At 38.1% G+C, this 20,947-nt stretch overlaps 1 protein-coding gene across 1 annotated transcript in view; it reads left to right on the plus strand.

Annotated features, from left to right (window-relative positions):
* LOC150087340 (ubiquitin carboxyl-terminal hydrolase 20-like) overlaps window positions 1-20,947 on the plus strand; it is a 561,531-nt gene that overhangs the window by 334,320 nt on the left and 206,264 nt on the right. The window contains exon 13 of the mRNA XM_090372003.1: window positions 7,329-7,455. Coding sequence (XP_090228129.1) covers window positions 7,329-7,455 — 127 coding nt within the window. The remainder of the gene's footprint in view (window positions 1-7,328; window positions 7,456-20,947) is intronic.

A 20,947-nucleotide genomic window follows, 5' to 3' on the forward strand; every position in this document is an offset into this window, starting at 1 on the left:
CCAAGATTAATTCCTTGAATACCTCCCATTTAGAATTCACTGTTTTTAACATCATCAGGTGATCTCACTGTATAGAATTTAAAAACTGCCTGAGACCACTGTAGTCACCTTTACGAAAGCAAAAATCTTTCCTCTTACTCCTGATGGTAGTTACATCTTTAAGTAAATCTCACCTCAGCACACTGTGGTCACTGCCACCAATGGTTCCTTTATCTGCAGGTTCTTAATGCATGATCAGGATCATGCAATTAGATCAGGAGTATTACTCCCTCTGGTTGCCTCTCGAACATGCTGCTGTAGAAAACATTCATCCAATAAATCCACAAAAGTCTTGTTAGTATGCAAGTGACCAACCCACAAGTTCCAGTCAATATCTGGGGTTAAAATCCCTCATTATAAGACAATCTGATTTACTGGTAAACTCTATTTCTCGGTATAGTTGTTTATCATGCTCTTCAGAGTCATTAGGCCTATAATACACTCCCACTTTCATTTTCCCTTTTCCAGTGCTTATGTCACACCAAACTGACTCAAGATTGCACTGTGTGTTTGCTGTTGACACTGACAAATCTAAATTCCGCATGATACTTGTTAATGTTTTGAATGTTATGAACCATTTTCATACATCCTTATTATTTTAATTTTCTGATCCAAATCGATCACTTTCCTTTTCTTGAAGATTTATTAGTACCACTGTCACTTATTCTCTTAGTCAGCACCATGATAAAAGTAAAAATGAAATTTTTTATAAAGAACTTCACCTGGCAGAAACACTATTATCACCTCATGCGAGCTCACATTTTACTAAAGCACATTTCTGGAGGTCACAATTATAAAACAATAAAAACATTTTGCAGTTTCCGGTTTATTGGGCTTTTCTGTTAGTGCAATCTATTATAAATGGGTAGTAAACTCGATCTTATTGTATTTGCAATAATACCGATAACTGGAATTCTGTGGGTTTTTACGTTATTATGGTGAAATGCATGTCCCCTTCACTGAAATCTTCAATCATATAAATAACATAAATTTTCAGAATCTTCTCTTCACCCCTATTTTTAAGCTTCATAAACTTGTTACTCTGTATCTCACTTGTGCATGCCATGTTCATCATTATTGATTGCTTTTTTTTTTTTTTTTGTTACTGATTTAAATTTTACATTCTTAAAAAAATAAATAAATAAGTGAAAAAAATTATGTAAGTCCGATGGTACCGGCAAACTGTCTATCACTGTGTAATGCAAGTATTTATCTTTAGTTTGTAAATATTGTCATATTTGGTATATACAAAATTGCATATTTCATGTTGTTATCTTACATTTCAGTGTTGGATATTGCTATCATGTTCTTGCTGCATTATAGCCTGAGATGCTGATACGCCATAAAACCCTTAAACACTTATTTACTTTGCTGTCATGTTAATTATCATCATTTTATTAGCTAGCTAACGCTATTCTGATTTGTAGTTTGTAATTATTGAATTGAAAACATATCATCTCATTTATATTAATCACATGGTGTTTAATTACACTGTTTTATTTATGAAGGCTATTCAGTAAGAAATGCTCATAATTTTCATGAACAACCATACTGCTTGCTGTTTCAAGCTGAGCTGCGGAATTTAAGACCAAACCAAGCTGCATCACATAGCTACTGTGTAGTTGACTTGTGTGAACGTTGTGACCTTGGCAGTCGATCAAGTTTATGCCTTTTCAGTTTTGCCTTCATAACAATGGACGTGACATGCGAGGAACAGTATGCTGCTCTCAAATTTTGTTTCCTTCTCAAGAAAACATTAGCTGAAGCATATGAAATGTTAAAAGAGGCTTATGGTGAATCTACACTTCCATATAGCACAGTTTGCAAGAGGTTAAGAACATTTAAAGATGGACGTGATTCAGTCACAAAAATTGGTGTTCCTGGAGCTCTAACCACTTCTGTCACCACAGAAATAATAAACAGTGCTTCTATAATCATGAAAGAAGATCATTATGTAACAGTAAGGCAACTGGCAAAAATGTTGAGAATATTAGTAGGAAGCACTCTGGGTTCCAAGACTACTCACACCTGAGCAACAGCAAGTTCTTGCGGAATTTTGTCAGGATATACAGTGGATGATTGCTGAAGATGGCGAGGTCTGCACAAGTTGATAATTGCAGATGAGACATGGCTTCATCATTTCAAACCAAAGAATAAGCAACAAAGCTCTGTTTGGAAGTCTACGGCATCGCCAACAAAAAGCAAAAGTTGTGGCATCTGCAGAAAAAGGTTATGGTCATCTCTTTTTTGACATTCACGTGGCACAACATGCTGGTTTACCAGCATGTTGTGCCACGTCATACAACTGTTATAGGACCTTACTACAGAACTGAACTACACACTTTATGGGATCACATTTGTCGACAACCACAACTGCATGCAGGTGGATGGATGCTGCATCACAACAATGCAGGAGAGGGCGCTGAATCTCTTTAAAAGTTACAGCTGTCAGTTACAGGCTCCGCAAAAACGATAAGTGTTTGCCTTTTATTTACATGATTGTTATTTTATATTGTACTTAATACGTAGTCATATAGTTATGCTGGTTATTTTTTATTTTAATTTAGATAAAGAGTTTTTGTGGATTTTACTTACGATAGGTAAAACCGTTATTTCGTTCCATTTTTGTAGCCATTGTTTTTGGATATACTGGTAGGGAATTCAAATTTTTTAATTGAGGTAGCTAGGTAGCTCTAACGCATAATTATATAGTAATACGCTTCACTGTTTCTATTTAATAGTTTCTATTCAAATACTATTGATATTTAATTTATTGATTTTATTAATTTAAACTACCATGCCCCAGACTAGAGCAGCAAAGCAACGGGCACAAAGTGGCAGGAGTGCTGTGACTCGGGGGAGAACTGAGGGGGGCAATTCTCCAACGCATCACAGCCTAAAAAAATGTGCAACTTGTGAAATGTTTGCCGAACTCTCTGGAACGGAACATGATATTGCCATGGGGGATGTCTTTGTGTGTGCGCGATGTAAGGAGTGTAAGGAAATCAGGCGACAACTCAGCGTTGTTATGGGCCTATATGAGAGTTTGAAGGACAGGGTGGATGCCCTCGAAAGATCTAAATTGAGGGGCCCATCAGGCTCTCAGCTGCCCACATCAACGCCAGAGCTTGCACTTCGTCATCACGCAACACAGCGGCAACCCCTAAGGCAGAATGCGCTGGTCCCACAGGAACTAGTAGTTGTTGGTGACTCTATTGTCAGGGAAACGGGAAACATGCTTTGTAAAAAGGATAGGTGGAACAAGACCACGGTATGTCTGCCAGGGGCAAAGGTTGATGACGTTGTAGAGCGGATATCATCTTTTAAGGGCACAAAAGGTGATATAGTTGTACACGTTGGCACTAATGATATTAAGAGTAGGAGACCGGCGGAATTACTCAACAAGTACAGGTCACTGTTGAAAAAAAGCCATGAAATAGGGTTGAATTTGAAAGTGTCTGCAATTCTGCCCAGACACGATAGGAGGGAGTACATGATGAGAGCCTTGTCGATCAATTCGGCCCTGGAAAGATTGTGCAAGGCTCAAGGGGTAGAATTTTTTTCAGCCTGGACTGTACTTGTTAACAGGAGAGATTGCTTCTACAGGGATGGGATACACTTAAATAGAAAGGGTGCAAGAATATTTGCTGATGCTATCGAGGCAGTGTTAGGTGGGTCGGAAAACTGCTAGTTTGGGGGGGATACAAAGACTAATAGTTTAACAGTAACCGCAGGCAGAGGTGAAGGTGATTCTTGCACAACTTCTATTAGAATAAGAAGCGACCTGGAGCGAGGGGTGTTGGGGGTTTCAGGGACGGATGGCAGTCATCATGGAATAGTTGGGTATATGGGATGTGTTAGGGTAACAAGGAATAGGCATAGGAGCATGTATGCTTGCATGTATACCAATGCTAGAAGTATAGTAAATAAATTTGATGAATTTGAAGTGTTGGTCAAGACATCAAAGGCGGATATTGTTGGGATAGCAGAGACGTGGTGTCACAAAGATATAAGGAATGCAGAACTGGAATTTGGGGAGTACAATGTGTACAGAAAGGATAGACAGGACAGAAATGGAGGGGGTGTTATGCTGTTAATTAAGAAACACATAAAATCAAAGGAAGTGCACCCAGTTAATATAGATGAACAGTGCTCTGTTGAGTCAGTTTGGTGTGAGATAAGCACTGCGAAAGGAAAAATAAGAGTAGGAGTGTGTTATAGGCCTAATGACTTGAATGAGTACAATGAACAATTGTACAGAGAAATAGAGTGGGCCAGTAAATCAGAATGTCTTATAATGGGGGATTTTAACTTCCCAGATATTGACTGGAACTTGTGGGTTGGTCACTCACACACTAGTCAGACTTTTGTGGATTTATTGGATGATTGTTTTCTGCAGCAGCATGTTCGAGAGGCAACCAGAGAAAGTAACACTCTTGATCTGGTTATCAGCAGTGATCATTCGTGTATTAAGAATTTGCAGATAAAGGAACCACTAGGTGGCAGTGATCACAGTGTGCTGAAGTGGGATTTACTCAAAGAGGTAACTACCGTCAGGGGTAAAGGAAAGGGTTTTTGCTTCCGTAAAGGGGAGTACAGTGGTCTCAGACAGTTTTTAAGTTCTGTACAGTGGGATCAACTGACGATGTTACAAACAGTAAATTCTAAGTGGGAAGCATTCAAAGAATTAATCGTGGAAGCTACTAGACTTTATATACCGATTAAGAAATATCGTTCAAGGTTTAGGCCTAAATGGTTATCAAATGAACTAATGAGACTTGTGACAGAGAAGAAAAATGCATGGGATGCATATAAATTATCAGGTGACGCAGAAGCCTGTGGCAGATATAAGCTAGTCTGTAATCAGGTCACAAAGGAGGTTCGGCAGGCGAAGGCGGATTACGAGAAATCTTTGGCAAAAGATGCTAAGAAAAACAGCAAGGATTTCTTTACTTATATAAACTCTAAAAGGAAGGGGATGAATATGATTGGTCCACTTGACATCAATGGTTCAACTGTTGATGATCCTTCTGAGATAGCAAACAATCTGAATGAGTATTTTGCATCTACATTCACACGTGAGGAATTATTACAATTTGAAAATGGAAGAAGGTTATCAAATTGTAGCAGTGTGCTTAATGATTTTGTAATAACTGAGAGCAAAGTGGAGGAGAAGTTGTTGAAGTTAAACACAAGAAAGGCACCTGGGGTGGATGGGATCTATCCAGTTATTTTAAAGGAGGCAGCAAAGCAACTAAGCAAACCCTTAGCCATAATTATGAGAGCATCCTTGGACTCAGGGGAGGTTCCCACGGACTGGAGATGTGCAAATGTGTCCCCAATTCACAAAGGTGGATCGAAGGGTGACACGAGTAATTACAGACCAGTTAGTTTAACTTCTGTTCCGGGTAAAATAATGGAGTCACTGGTTAAAGATGCATTGCAGAATCATCTAGACAAGACCGCAGCAATAATTCAAACACAGCATGGGTTTGTTAAGGGAAAGTCTTGTCTGACAAATTTGATTGGTTATTATGATGTGGTCACAAAGGAACTGGATGCAAAAAATAATTTTGATATCATATACTTGGATTTCAAGAAAGCTTTTGACACTGTTGCGCATGGAAGACTACTGTACAAATTGGAGCAAAATGGTATTAAGGGTAAGTTGCTACAATGGATAAAAGGATGGTTAAGTGGGAGAAGACAGAGGGTGGTAATCAATGGGTGCTGCTCTTCGTGGACTAATGTTATTAGTGGAGTCCCACAGGGTTCGGTGTTGGGTCCACTGTTGTTTTGTGTATTTATCAATGATATTGATGAAGGTATATCAGGCTTAATGTCGAAGTTTGCAGATGACACAAAGGTTGGCAGGGTTGTTAATGACAGTAATGGCAGTGTGCTACTGCAACAGGATCTAGAAAATTTTGGCAGATGGGCTAAGAAGTGGCAACTGAAGTTCAACCTTGACAAATGCAAAGTACTGCATATGGGTAGAAGTAACCCCAGAGAAACGTACCAACTGTGTGGTACTACACTTAAGGTGGTAGAAAATGAAAAAGACCTGGGAGTAATTGTGCAGTCAGATATGAAGTTTTCTGAGCAGTGCAGACAGGCTGCTAGGGCAGGTCATGGGGTTTTGTCAATGATATATAGGAATTTTGCTAGCAGGGAAAAGGAGGTGATTGTCCCTCTGTATAAGGCAATGGTCAGGCCATGCCTTGAGTACTGCGTACAGGTCTGGAGGCCTCATTTTAGGAAGGATGTAGATTTGCTTGAGCGTGTACAGAGAAGAGCAACACGATTGGTGAGAGGAATGAAGGGATTCTCTTACCAAGAGAGGCTTAAGTTCTGCAAATTGCAGTGGCTGGAGACTAGGCACCTGCGCGGTGATCTGATTGAGGTCTATAAGGCCTTGAATGGGTTGAGCACGCTGAATTCTGATGGGATCCTTCCACTTGTTCAGATTACCAACCTACGGGGACATAAGTTCAAATTAAAAAAGGACAGATGTAGAATAGATGTGCGGAAATTTGCCTTTAGCCAGCAGGTAGTTAATTGCTGGAACAAACTTCCATCTGTCGTTGTGGAAGTTGATAGGTTAAATAAATTTAAGGAGGAACTGGACAGGCATTTGGAGGGAATGGTGTGATTTTTTTTTTTTTTGGCTGATGCTGCATAAGCTCCTACACTTGCTTTCTTTTATCATGTGCCACTACTACTACTACTACTACTACCTCACATTGCTCATACAGTCATCGAGTACTTAGCCTGTATTAATGTCAAATGTATTATCATCTGCCCTACAGCCATGGCCTTTGAACCCTTTGATTTTTTTTTTTTTAATTTCCAAAAGTTAAAGAAGGAGCTGCGAGGAAAACATTTCCAGTCATTAGAATTTGTAAAGACATCGGATGTAATTCTCAAATGCATGTCAAAAAATGGCTTCCACCCTGTTTTTAAAGAATGGCAGAAACATTGGAATAAATTCACTTCATTAAATGGGGACTACATTGAAACGGACCATCAAAATATGGATGTTTAATAAACATGTGATGTAAAAAAAAAAATTATGATCATTATTGAACAGCCATCACATTACAGTGGAATTATGGAGCAATAGTAAGTCTTCTAATTGATAACTAAAAAATTAAATGCTTTATTTACAATGCCATATTTTTAGTAACATTGTAATTACATTATATTATTTCTCATTGGGCTTGGTGTAATTCTTAATTGCAAATTTTATTTCACAAATATTATTCAAAACAATAAGTGAATTCTTTCAGCTGGCCACTACACGACATATTCACTGAACTATCTCAATGATCAATGGTATGAATTTGATGATCAGTACGTTACTGCTGTAGATCCACAAGTTGTCCAGAATTGTGAAGCTTATGTGCTGTTTTATAGGTAATATTATTAATTCAGAAGAGTACCTTATATTTTGATTTTGAATCTGTAAGCATGCATTAATTATAATTTTAACTGAGTATTTTACTTTCAGAATAGCCTCACAGAACAACTGAGATAGAAATCTCTAATGAGTGTTGACCATTAAGTATACTATATTTGTAATTTTCCACTTAAACTTTTTGTCCTAGATGGTTCAAATGCATGTGGTGAAATATGGGAAAAAAAAAAAAGGTAAAAAAGTACATGTTACTTGCGGTATTGATTCATACATTTGACTACAGTTAAAAAAAAAGCTGCTATAAAATTAAATTGTATAGTTAAAGTTTTTCTTGTTGTAATACAGGTTGTTCTTAACCACTTTTATGAAATGCTGTATGTGCATTGCATGTTTTATTGTTTCAGCATTTGTTTTCAAAAATAAATGCTGAAACACTAAAACAACTACATTAGCATTATATGATTTGCCTATAAAATGTTTTTTTTTTTTTATATACAGGGTGTTTCAGTTAAACGTTTCAGAACTTCTAAGAGGGGTAGGGTACATCCTGACAACTCGAAATCATATAGCAATGTGGGGTCGGAAATGCTTTCCTGAAGCGATGTTGTACACAGAAGCACCATAAAGAAAAGAGACCGTAAGTGAGAAATCGTTTTAATAATACATGAAAAGAAGCAAAAGGTACATGGATTAAAGTAAGTGTTCGAAGTTTCTTCCACGGGCTACAATGCACGCCTCACATCTCCGACGCATGGACATCCGAACATTCTGGAATACTCCAGGCGAATTTCGAATTTCTTCGGCAGCTACTGCGATTCTTGCAACCAGCTCCTCAGCATTGTCAACAGGGGTGTCATAAACTAGCGATTTCATATGACCCCAGAAATGGAACGGATGCATGTCTTGTTCTCGGAGAATCCTCCAGACGCTGCAATGGGAAACCCCGACTGCGTTTGCTAGACTTTGTGTACTCGTTCTTGGATTCCCCTGTACATGCTGCAGCACATTCTGTTCGATGGCTGGAGTCCGTGCTGTTCTTACCCTGTCCCTGTCAGCTCTTTCAAATGAACCTCTCTCAACTAACCTCTGGTGCAGTCTTGCAAAGAAATTATGACTGGGAATACGCCTCGTCGGATATCGTTCCACGTACAAACGCTGTGCAGCTGGCCCACTACAATTTGCAGCCCCGTACGCCAAATGCATATCGGCTAACTCTGCGTTCGTGTAATCATCCATCCTACTAACTTGGCGTTCTTGTGCGAAATTAAGATTCCCTGCACTAAAGCTCGGAATTTTCGATTCTGCCTATTGGTATATGATTTCGAGTTGTCAGGATGTACCCTACCCCTCTTAGAAGTTCTGAAACGTTTAACTGAAACACCCTGTATATATAATCATAATTTGGCTACCATCCACAGATTGCTGTATGGTTCTATTTTCATTACTTCAATAACAGCAAGTACTTTACATTTTCATATAAATGCATAGGGGACGATATCTTTGACAGGTACTGGCATGTTCGCTTTTGTCATTTGATTATTACAAAATTAAAAAAAAGCATTTAAGCTTTTTTTTTTTTTTTATTAAGTAGATATTGTTGTTGCTTTTATGTTGATTTTTATTATCATTAGTAGTAATGGCAATGAAAGGGAAGCAAGCTTACACAGCATCAGCCAAAAAAAAAAAAAAAAAAAAAAAAAAATTGCAATATTCACCTCATCTGTCCATTTCTTCTAATGATATGTCTAATTCTTTCTTAAATTTATTCAAATTATCCACTTCCATTACACTAGATGGTAGTTTGTTCCGACGATCATTTACTCCCCAGCTGAAAGCAAATTTATACACACATCTATCATGCAACCATTCTTTTTTGATTTATGATTATTGCTCCCTTGTGTGCATTGTTCAAGAAAGAATAAGAATACCATCATCATTAAGTTTACTTAATCCATTTAAATCATTAAATGCTCATTATTACACTCTCCACTTCAATCAGGTCTGCTTGCAGTAGCCTAGTTCCCAAGCATTGCAGTTGACAGAACTAAAGTCTTTTGTGGTAAGAGCACCCTTTTGTGTCCTTGACTAATCTAGTTGCTCTTTTCTGCACCCATTCCAAGAGATATATAAGAGATATAAAATGAAACTTCCAGACCTGTATGCAGTACTCAAGAGACAGCCTAACCATTGCTGATTAGGCTGCATAACCATCCATAGGTCTTTTTCCTTATCATCTGCTGTGATTTAATGCTATCCAAGTTGTATTCTTTACTGGGATTACTGCTATCCATATGTATTGCCTTGCATTTAAATCTCAGTTACCTTTAATGCCATATTGCTCCAATTTTATACAGCAGTGGTATACGATGGTATACACATGTGTATACGATGTGGTATATACCACACATATGGTATACGATGTCAAAATTATTCTTTGCATCCAGTTCTCTTTTGACAGCCTTATAGTGACTAATCAGATTTTGAGGCATGATCTCCTTTAACAAGCCCATGCTATGTTTGCCTTATGGCTCCATTCCTATCAAGATGATCTTTCATTACTTCTTTCACTGATGACTTCATTAATTTCCCTGTCATAGAAGTTAAACCTACAGGTTTATAGTTATCCACTTTACCTTTGAACTACCATTGTGAATAGGAGATACATTTGCTCTTCTCCTGTCAGCAAGTACTTCTCCTGAAGTTAACCATGCTCATTATTACAGCTAAAGTTTTAGGTCCTTCTTCTGCAGCTTCTTTTAATACGGTTGGATAGATTCTTTGTTTACTTATAGCTGCAGTAGTTTCTCTTCCACTTTAATTTCTGTTATTATAAAATGATTTAATTCCTATTCAACATTAGATGACTTCTGCTAATCCCATCTTTAAAAACCTTTTCCTGTGTTAATGTTGATGCAAAATATTGAGTTTTTCAGCAGTTTGTACAGGATCATCAATAGTTATACCATTCTTATCCAGCAGACCAATGTGATCCATCCTTTTCCTTCTACTGTTAATATTCACAAAGAATTTCTTGCTGCTTTTCTTTACACTTGTGGCCAAGGACCTGAGGTAATCTGCCTTTGCCCACCTTTTGTATTTACATTCACACATGAGGAATTCTTTAGGAAAGGGGATGCCAGGAGTTTATCCAACTCTAACAAGGAGCTAAATGACTTTGTGATAACTGAAAAGAAAGTGGAGGAGAAATTGTTGAGGATGGACATAAAAAAGCACCAAACCCTTAGCCATAATTATGAGAGCATTCTTAGACTCGGGGGAGTTCCTATGGATTGGAGAAGTGTAAATATATTCCCAATTCATAAAGTGGGGATCAAAAGGCAACATTAGCAATTACAAACCTGTAATTGGTCCTGGAATAGATGTTAGCTTAACATCTATTCCAGGGAAAATAATGGATTCACTGATTAAAGAAGCAATGCAGGACCATTTGGACAACATGCAATTATACTGCAATCACAGCATGTGGATTTGTCAAGAGGCAGCCTTGTCTAACCAATCTGATAGGGTTACTATAATGCAGTGACTGGATAAAAAAAATAATTTTGACATCATATACTTGGACTTCAGGAAGATTTTTGATACTGTTCCATATAAAACACTGTTATACAAACTGGAGCAATGTGGCATTAAGGGCAAGTTACTGCTATGGGTAAAGGGATGGTTAGGTGAAAGAAGACAGAGGTCATCAATGGGCACTGCTCTTCTTGGACTAATGTTATTAGTGCAGTTCCGCAGGGTTCAGTGCTGGGTCCATTGTTGTTTTCAATATTTATCAATGATACTGATGAAGGTATATCATCAGGCTTGTAGATGATACAAAAGTTGGCAGCAAGGTTAACAACAGTTGTCAGGGTGAGCTATTGCAACAAGATCTAGGAAAATTGGGTCAATGGGCTGAGGAAAGGCAGTTGAAGTTTAACATTGACAAATTGCAAGGTAACATAGGTAGCAGTAACCCCAGTGTAACTTATCAATTATGTGGTGCTACACTCAGGTTAGTGGATAGTAAAAAAGACCTGGGGGTAATTGTGCATTACATTTAAGATTCCATTAATGTTGATAGCCATGAATAGGCCCTAGCCTATCCATGGCTATCAACAGTAATGTTATTCTATTAACTGGGTTGGAGTTGTATACAGTAAGTTGGTATAGACAATAAAAAGAACTCAACACATATTTTCCTTTCTTATTTTTGTTCTCTCCCCCCCCCCCCTTTTCTTTCCTGAACTTTCAGTTTGGCCACTAGACCCCAACTAAGAAGAATTTACTTGGATACTTCATATCTAGATCTTAATCATGTGGGTTCCTGTCCCTTCTACGAGGTGGTGGTCCACGGCTATCTACCATTAGAGGATTCCATCTTCTAAATATTTTGCTCATGAAGACATTAAAATATACAAATAGAAAACGATCTGTGAGCAGAACTCTGAGTCACTCTTTCTCTAAAATCCCAACTGATCTTTCCAATTTAGATCTAATACCAAATAGCAATGACATTTCAGCATAACATATTCAGATGTTTCTGGTTTCCCTCAAATACAAGACCCTTGCTCACGTAATCTTAACAATGACAATTTATTTGCCAATCCACGTCCAGTAATGAGGCTTGAGGCACGAAAACCAAATGGAAGACATGGTTTTAATTTTAGATTTATAATTTTATTATTTGGGAAAAACAAAGTTCTGACAGCCTTTCTTTGCATTTTCCCAATCATCTTGCCACATGTCCATTATTTGCAAAAGAATTCTCTTTTTCTCAGATTTTAAATCAACTTTAGAGTAACTCTTATTTTTCCCTGGGCAAGGACTATTAGAAGGACTATTCTGTTATGCCCAGAATAGTCCTAGTATTATATTTTGTATAATATAATAATCCAGCCAACAAGACCGTGTACTGAACAGGAAGCCTTCCAGAGGTTATCTATAATGCTTCAGAGGATACAGTTCAGCATGCACGTGTCAACCCGAGAAGAGGGAATCTCTGAGCTTGAATTAAATATTTCTGTATAATAACATTAATTCTATGAACCCAATCTCCAGAGGCATAGGTCATGATTGGGAGGAACAAACAGTCATATAATAAATTTAAAGATCGTCCTTTGATTCTCCAATCGGTCCTAACAATCCTCTGAATCTTGGCATGTAATGTTTGAATCTTGTTTTTCAAAAACTTGACATGCTCGGTAAAAGAGAGAGACACCTCAAGGTATAAGCCAAATATCTTATGATTCAGGGAAATTGTGCAGTCAGACATGAAATTCTCTGAGCAGGTGGACATGCTGCCAGGACAGCACATGGTGTATTGTCAACAATAATCAGAAACTTTGATAGAAGGGATAAGGAGGTGATTATACCTTTGTATAAGGCTATGGTTAGCCACATTTTGAGAACTGTACAGGTTTGGAGGCCTCACTTTAGGAAGGATGTAGATCTGCTGGAATGGGTACAGAGAAGGGCAACCAGATTGGTGAAGGGAACAAAAGCTCTTACCTAGAAAGGCTTCAGTTCTGTAAATTGCAGCATCTCAAGCGTGGGCACCTGCAGGGAGATCTGATTGAGGTGTTTAAAGCCTTGACTGGATTGAGTAAGCTGAATGTTAATGGTGTTCTTCCACTTGTTTCTTCTCACACACTGAACTCATCTGATATCTGTTTTTGTATAAATCTTGAACAGTACCTCTTAGCTGATATAAAATGTTTAGTGATTTCAATGATTACCTTTCTGAACACTTCCCATTTGGCATTTACATTTTTTAACAAAAATATAAATGCCTTTACATCGGTTGATCACACTGAAAAGAATTTGCGAAACGTCCAAACCAAATGTAATTACTTTTGCAGAAACAAAATCTCCAATTCACCCTTTACAGTTGTCATTTCTTTCAATAACTCGAACATCATTACATTATGATCACTGCCACCTAAAGGTTGCTTTTTTTTTTTTTTTTTTTTTTTTTTTTTTATGTAAACCCCAAACACGACATGTATTAGAACCTATAGTACTTAGTACCATGCTTGGGTTGGGGGTTGAGAAGACAAAAGAAGATATTTGTTGACATTGGACTTGAACTTTTGTAGACTGTAATTTTCAGGATATACGTATGAAGGAAGGTTGTTCCAGAAAACAGCAGTTGAATGAATAAACGAGGAAGATGAAAAGTTGGTTCTGTGAGTTCGAAGTTGGACAGTAAATGGATGTTGGCTGGTGGCGGCACTTGTTCGGACTGTTTTGAATGAGAGAGTGGGAATTATAGAATCCAATTCAGAAGAACAGTGCCCGTGGAAGTATCTGTAGAAGAGGCATGCAGCAGAAACAGTACATCTATGAGACAGTGAGTGGAGAGACTCTGTTAGAGATGAATCATTAATTAACCTAACTGCCTTCTTCTGAATGGAATCAAGAAGCCTGAGAGAGGTTTTGGTGGCACCACCCGAGATGTGGGAACAATATTCCATGGCAGGGCGGTTTTGCGATTTATACAGAGTGAGCAGCTGTTTGGAAGAAAAGTAATGCTGAAAGCGAAAGAGAAAACCAAGTTTTTTAGATGCAGAGGAAGCAATATTTATAATGAGCTTGTGCCAAGAGAGATTAGAAGTCAGGGTAATCCCCAAAAGAGATATATCATTTTTCGTAGAAATCGGAGTGTCACTAAAGATAAGCTTAGGAGCAGAAGAATCCTTTTTGCGAGATATAAGAGAAGACTGAGTTTTAGAAGGGTTGAAATCAACTAAGTTGTCTTTGCCCCACTGGAGAATTACCTGAAGATCGGCATTTAAGTAATTGGTAGCAGATTTTCAAGAAGTTGAAGCTGATTGAACAGGACAAGGTTTCGTAAAATAAAAAGTGGAATGCAATGTGCTATCATCGGCAAAACTATGGATAGGATTTCCATTCAATGGAAGCAGGTCATTAATATACAATAGGAAAAGAACTGAACTTGAGGGACACTGGCATTAGTGGAGAAGTTAGAAGACAGAGAGCCATCTACCATCACCCTCAGTGAGCGATCAGGGAGAAAAACTGGATAACCAATTACAAAAAACTGTTGCCAGACCATAAGATGGAAGCTTGTTTAGAAGACCTTTATGCCAAACACGATCGAAAGCCTTTGAGATGTCAAGAGCAACTACTTGTGTTTTACCAAACCTTTCCATTGAATTAGTCCATAAATGGGTAACATAAGCCAGAACATCACCAGTGGATCGACACTGACGGAATCCGTACTGGCAATCGTTGATCAGACGGAAGGTTTCTAGGTAGTTTAAGAGTTGGCAGTTAATTGATTACTTTAGAAAGAGTAGAAGTAATTGCAGTGGGACAATAATTGGATGGGAGGGATTTGTCACTCTTTTTAGGAACTGGCTGGATATGGGCAAATTTCCAAGCAGAAAGAAAAACACATTTGGAATAAGAAAGTGAAAAAAGGCAGCAAAGAATAGGAGTAAGTTCAAGAGCACAGGTTTTGAGAACAAGTGGAGAAATACCATCAGGACCTGGAGCTTTCTTAGCATCAAGATTCGTCAAAATCCTTTTGATGGAAGACCACAGGAGGCATTGAATGAGCGTGTTGGGAATGGTGGGAGGTGTTTTACCAAGATCATTAATATATGAGTTGGAAGAAAAATGGGATGCTAGCAGGTCAGCTTTATCCTTGGCTGAAGTGACAACAGAACCATCTGGTTTGGACAGAGGTGGGAGCAGAGATGGGCAAAAGTTGCGGCCAATAGCTTTGGCAAGGGACCAGAATGCTCGGCTACCATTAGGGCAAAGAGCAAGTTACTCTTAGCTTGTTCAAACTGTAGTTTGGACTGATTAATAACTGCTTTACAATTGTTGCGAGCTTTGGTGTAGGCAGAAAATGAAACTGAAGAATTAGAAACAAGCCAATTTCGATATGCATCATTCTTCTCTTGAACAGCCTTAGCACATTTATTGGAAAACCAAGGTTTAGATAAAGGACGAGATTTTAAAGTGGAGTGTGGGATAAAGGATTCCATTCCTGCAAGAATAATTTCACTGACACGATCTGAACAAACATTGACATCAGAAGTTTTGAAACAGTAATCTGACCAAGGAAAAGAAGAAAAGAAATCTCGCAGGTCATCCCATTTTGCATTCTTTTAATGCCAAACAAAATGATGTTGGGAATAGCCATGAGATAAAGGCTCCATTGTAGAAGAGTCAATCACCAAGTTGTGATCTGAAGTGCCTAAAGGACCTCTCACTTCGACTGTGTACTTAGAAGGGTTGTTTGTGAGAAAAAGATCAAGCATGTTGGCTGTATGATTAGGATTGTCCGGTATCCTTGTAGGTAAGTGAAGAATCTGTGCAAGGTCATTAGTAATTACAAAAGCCTCAGCATCTCGACCAGCTGGGTCGGTGTGACTAGAAAACGGAAGCCAGCTGGAGTTGTGAACATTAAAATCACCAAGGAAAATTACCTCACTGTTAGGAAAGTTGCACTGGAGAAAATCAAGTTGCGAAGAGAGGAAGTCAAAGAGCTCCAAGTGATTAGTGGAGTTGGGAGAACGGTAGAGACAACAGATGAATTTGACACAATGAGGTAGAGAGATTTTAAGCCAGAGAAGATCAAAGAGAGTAGATTCCAAATTGCCAAGTCTCTGACAGGGAATATCAGAACGGACATTTGCACAAGTACCACCTTTGAGGCGAAAGGAATCATACAGCGAATAATTTGGGCATCGGAGATGAGCAGTAGTTGAATCCACCGATAACTGAGATTCTGTCAGAAAAAGTACATGGGGTTTGGAAGACTGCAAGTGGAAATGGACATCGTTAAGATTAGAATTGAGACCATGTATATTTGGGAAATTAATTAAAAGTGCTTGAGAGGTTTAGATTTTTTCACAGATAAGCTTGCTCTATTAGTTTGCCAATTCATGGTGTATTCAATAGTAAGAAAAAGTGGGTGGGACATGCTGTATGAAGTAATGAAATTTTTGGATATGGCATAAACATGATAAGAATATACCCAGATCCTTGATATACTGTGGCCTCAACAATGCTCCCCGCATACACGCTACTCGGACTCCCTCCAGTCACTATCTGGCAGAGTAGAGGTAGCAAGATTATACACTAGCTGATCCGGAAGCCTCCTAGAGAGTTACCGATAGGTTCGGTCCAGTGTACTAACTAGCGGCCGGCCTGCGAACACCATTTTAGAGCTGTACCCTCGAAACGTAAGGAATATTGGATCTCGCCACTATGTTCATCATATCGTCAAAAGTCATCAATCATACTGCATGATGGAAGAGATAGGGAAGGGTTGACTGGAACTTTACTCTAGAGACTAAACATGGGTTCCAACACTTCAAGCCCCCAATAAGCAAAGTGGTGGTATTGCACCGGTTGATGAGAGTCATCTACCACCTAGTACTGCCTGGTAACATAGAGGGGCGGCATTCCTCCATGTGGTGTGGGCGCCACACCTCGACCCCTGCTTACGTTAGTTCACACCTGGGTGGTCACCCACCATGTATTTGTGCATGGAGGTTATACCCAGGATTACTAACAGTCCCACCATCGTGACGGTGCAAGCAGAGGATTTGGCTGTCACAGACCGTCCGGACTTTGCCGAAATTGTGTCCACTTGACTTGAGTGTCACCCGAATATCAGTTCCATCAGTGTTTTAGACTCCCAGGTAGCAAGTGCAGCTTGTCTGGCATGTCTGTGACAACCTCAAGTAACTAGTACTTAACCTTAAGTGGCAATGTATGATGAATCACTGCTAATAACCGGATCAGGAATATGAGCATTGGTATATGATGCAAGAAAGGAAGCTTATACAGTATCAGCAAAAAAAAAAAAAAAAAAAACCCTTCCCATTTCACCCATCTGGTTTGTCCAAATGTTTGTCAAGTTCAGCCATGACTTTATTTAATCTAGCAATTTGCATAACAACAGATTGCTGAAACAGTGTTTCAGCAATCAACCACCCACTGGCTAAAGACAAACTTCCACACATCTATTCTACAACTGTCTTTCCTCAATTTGAAACTCTGCTTCCTCAGGTTCTTAATCTGAGCAAGCGGAAGTATCCCATCAGCATTGAGTCTGCTCAAATCAGTCAAGACCTTATATGTCTCAATCAGATCACCTTGTAGGTGGCTAGTCTCCAGATGCTGCAATTTGTAGAATTTAAGCATCTCTGTTGCAGTATTTATGATAATGTATGTTACCTGTTCATTCTTTGTGTGTGTGTGTGTGTGTGTGTGTGTGTGTGTGTGTGTGTGTGTGTGTGTGTGTGTGTGTGTGTGTGTGTGTGTGTGTGTGTGTGTAAAGTTGCATTTAGATTTATTGTAGCAAGTCAGATATGCTAGAAATTAGTTTTCAATAAATAAATAAATATACTACTGTTTATTCTCATGATGGCCAATACTAGAAGGGTTTGGTTTATATATCCATTGTGACTATATACTGTATGTGTGGAATTAAGGGCAACCAGAATTTCTGGCCTGGTAGTTCACAATGGACCATGCAATCTTTATGGAGATGTGTGGGCTTGAAGTTGCTATGTCTTTACTTCTGGCCATGCAGCCTAACTACTGGACCACAGTTGGACCAATGAAGTCAGATTTCAATTGCCAATAACAAAGTGTCATTCTAACAAGAATAGTAAATAGTGACTGGGTCATTGTTACTGTTGTCAGAAGCACTACTTCTTTGTTTAACATGTCAGTGCATGCCTGCTTTAAATGCTTATAGCAGTGTTTTTCAATTAGTATTTGGCAAGTATTACCAAGACGTTCTGTGAAATGCTCCACCAAAAATTAGCACTTGTCTCTAGTTCAATATTTTGAAGCATTTTAAGACAAAATATACATTTGACATACCTATACTAAAAACAAATTCTCCTGATGTAACTTTTCTGAATTATTTTGTTTCTAGTTGTGAAAACAATGCTATTTTTAATGTGCCAAGAGACGATCATTACATGGTTGTGTACAATGAATAAAACTAATTATGCTATGTGAATTGTTATAGTGAATTTTATTTTATGGTGCATAAAGTATTACAATAAGAAAATTAAACTCCCACACAATAAAACTACTTAATTGGTGATGTTTCTGGATTCCACGTTGAATCGAGCTTAATCAGGAAATATTGAAAGCTGGGATTAACTATACATGAAATCCAGGAATGTTACCAATTATTAAATAGATTCAATAATTTAAAAATTAAGTATTAAATAGAATTGGAGTCTGGGAACGAGATTATAGGTGTGCAGACGTAGACTTCTGGAGCTGCTGCAAACGGAAAAATTTTCTTGTATATTTTATCATATTTTTGATTAGTTAACATATCAATTTGTGTTTTACAGTTAGATCAGATAGGCTTAGTAGCATTCATTAGCTTATTTTTTAAATTTAGCTAGTGCAATTATTGTTCCTATAGCGGTATGAGTGGTGAGTTACAACTCACCACTCATACCGCTATCGTATCCCTGTTTTGGTAGGAATATCATAGCGTACCCAGTAGTGCAGAAGAATACCATGGTTTTAATTGTAATAAATTAGTATTTTGAAGGTTTTAATCACATTTTGGGCATATATCTATGAAAGTTTGAAGAGTACAGTAGATGCCCTTAAAGAAATTGAAATGGGGGCCCATCAAACTCTCAACTGCACAACTCAACACAAGAGCTCACTTTTTGTGCATCAAACAACACGGTGGCAACCATCAGGGCAGAATGTGATGGTCCCACAGGTGCTAGTTATTGTCAGTGACTCTAATGTCAGGAAGATAGGAAACATATTGTGCAAAAAGGATGGTAGAATAGAACCATGGTATGTCTGCCGGCAAAGGTTGAAGAGCAGATATCTTTTAAGGGCACAAAGGTGATATTGGTGTGCACGGTGGCACCAATGTCATTAAGAGTAGGAGTTTTGTGGACTTACTTAACAAGTACAGATCAATGGTGAAAAAAAAGTTGAGTTAGGGTTAAATTTCAGTGTCTACAATTCTATCCAGATATGATAGGAGGGAGTATATGATGAGAGCCTTGTCAATCAATTTGGCCCTAGAGAGATTGTAAAAGGCTCATGGGGTAGAATTTTTCTCAGATTGGTCTGTGCTTGTTAACAGGAGAGATTCTTTCTACAGGAATGGGATACACTTAAATAGAAAGGGTACAAGAATATTTGCTGATTCCATTTGAGGCATTGTTAGGTGGGTCGAGAAACTGCTAGCTTGGGGGGGGGGGGGATTTACATAATAATTGATTAACAGTAGCCACAGGCAGAGGTGAAAGTGATTCATGCACTGCTTCTTATTGGAATGAGCAATGAGCCAAAAGATTCATATAATGGGCCTTTTACCATCTATGAGCTAAAAACAGTACTTGCCTTCACAAAAGCTACTGCTGTTGGACCAGATAACATCCATTATGAAATGAGCAACACCTATCACCAAATTCTGTGGACCATCTGCTTTTCCCATACAACAGAATCTTCCTTGAAGAGCAGTTCCCGGACGCCTGGCGCAAGACAATTATTCTTGCTTTTGCTAAGCCAAGCAAGGATCCTAAACTTCCAACAAATCATCACCCTATTGCTCTGACTAGCTGCTTTGTAAATTATTGGAGAGAATGGTCAATGCTCGCCTTTTATGGTACAGGTAGTTCTCGACTTTACAAGTTAATTCATTCCTAGTGCGCACTCGTAAAGCGAAAACTCATAAAGCGGGAATTTATTTCCCGTAGACATAATGTTAAAAATGATGAGAGCCTTAAAATAGACGTTAAAAGTAGACGTTATCAACAATGAAATTGGTTAGCTAATTAGTTTATGTTTAAACAATAATTGATTTATCCAAAGAAATGAAAATGTACCCTGTAAAATCAAGCAAATTATAATAATAGAGAAATTAAATTATTTATGACTTACAAATGTTAAAGAATGTTTATTCTTGATCATCATTGACTAAATGCACACTTGTTGATCACTCATTATTGGCTCGGTACTCGTTGGTTTGTTGCACGAGGAGTCGTCTTCTTCAGAAATGCTTCAAGAGGCGTTTGTTTCCAAGATAATCTATTTTCTTTATAAATTTCAATAGATGCATAAGCATTTTTTAACGGAACACAGAAATTGCAACTAACGCAATTTGCACAGAGTAACAAGTTTACGAAGCTTTAAAAAAAAACAAATGAAGAGAAGATTCTGAAAATTTATGTTTTTATACGATTGAAGATTTCAGTAAAGGGAAACATATTTCACCATAATAACACAAAAAAACCACACAATTCCAGCTATTGGTATTTTCACAAATGCAATAACATCGAGTTTACTACCCGTTTATAATTGCTTGCAGTAACAGAAAAGCCCAATAAACTGAAAAGTGGAAATTGTTTTTATTGTTTTATGGTCGTGACCTCCAGAAATGTGCTTTAGAAAAGTGTCACAAATTGGTTCAAGGCATTAAAAATTGGTTCTTATAACAGAGATATC

Source organism: Mastigoproctus giganteus, chromosome 4 (assembly GCF_048544385.1).
Source record: "Mastigoproctus giganteus isolate SK-2022 chromosome 4, ASM4854438v1, whole genome shotgun sequence".
Classification (NCBI taxonomy): domain Eukaryota; kingdom Metazoa; phylum Arthropoda; class Arachnida; order Uropygi; family Thelyphonidae; genus Mastigoproctus; species Mastigoproctus giganteus.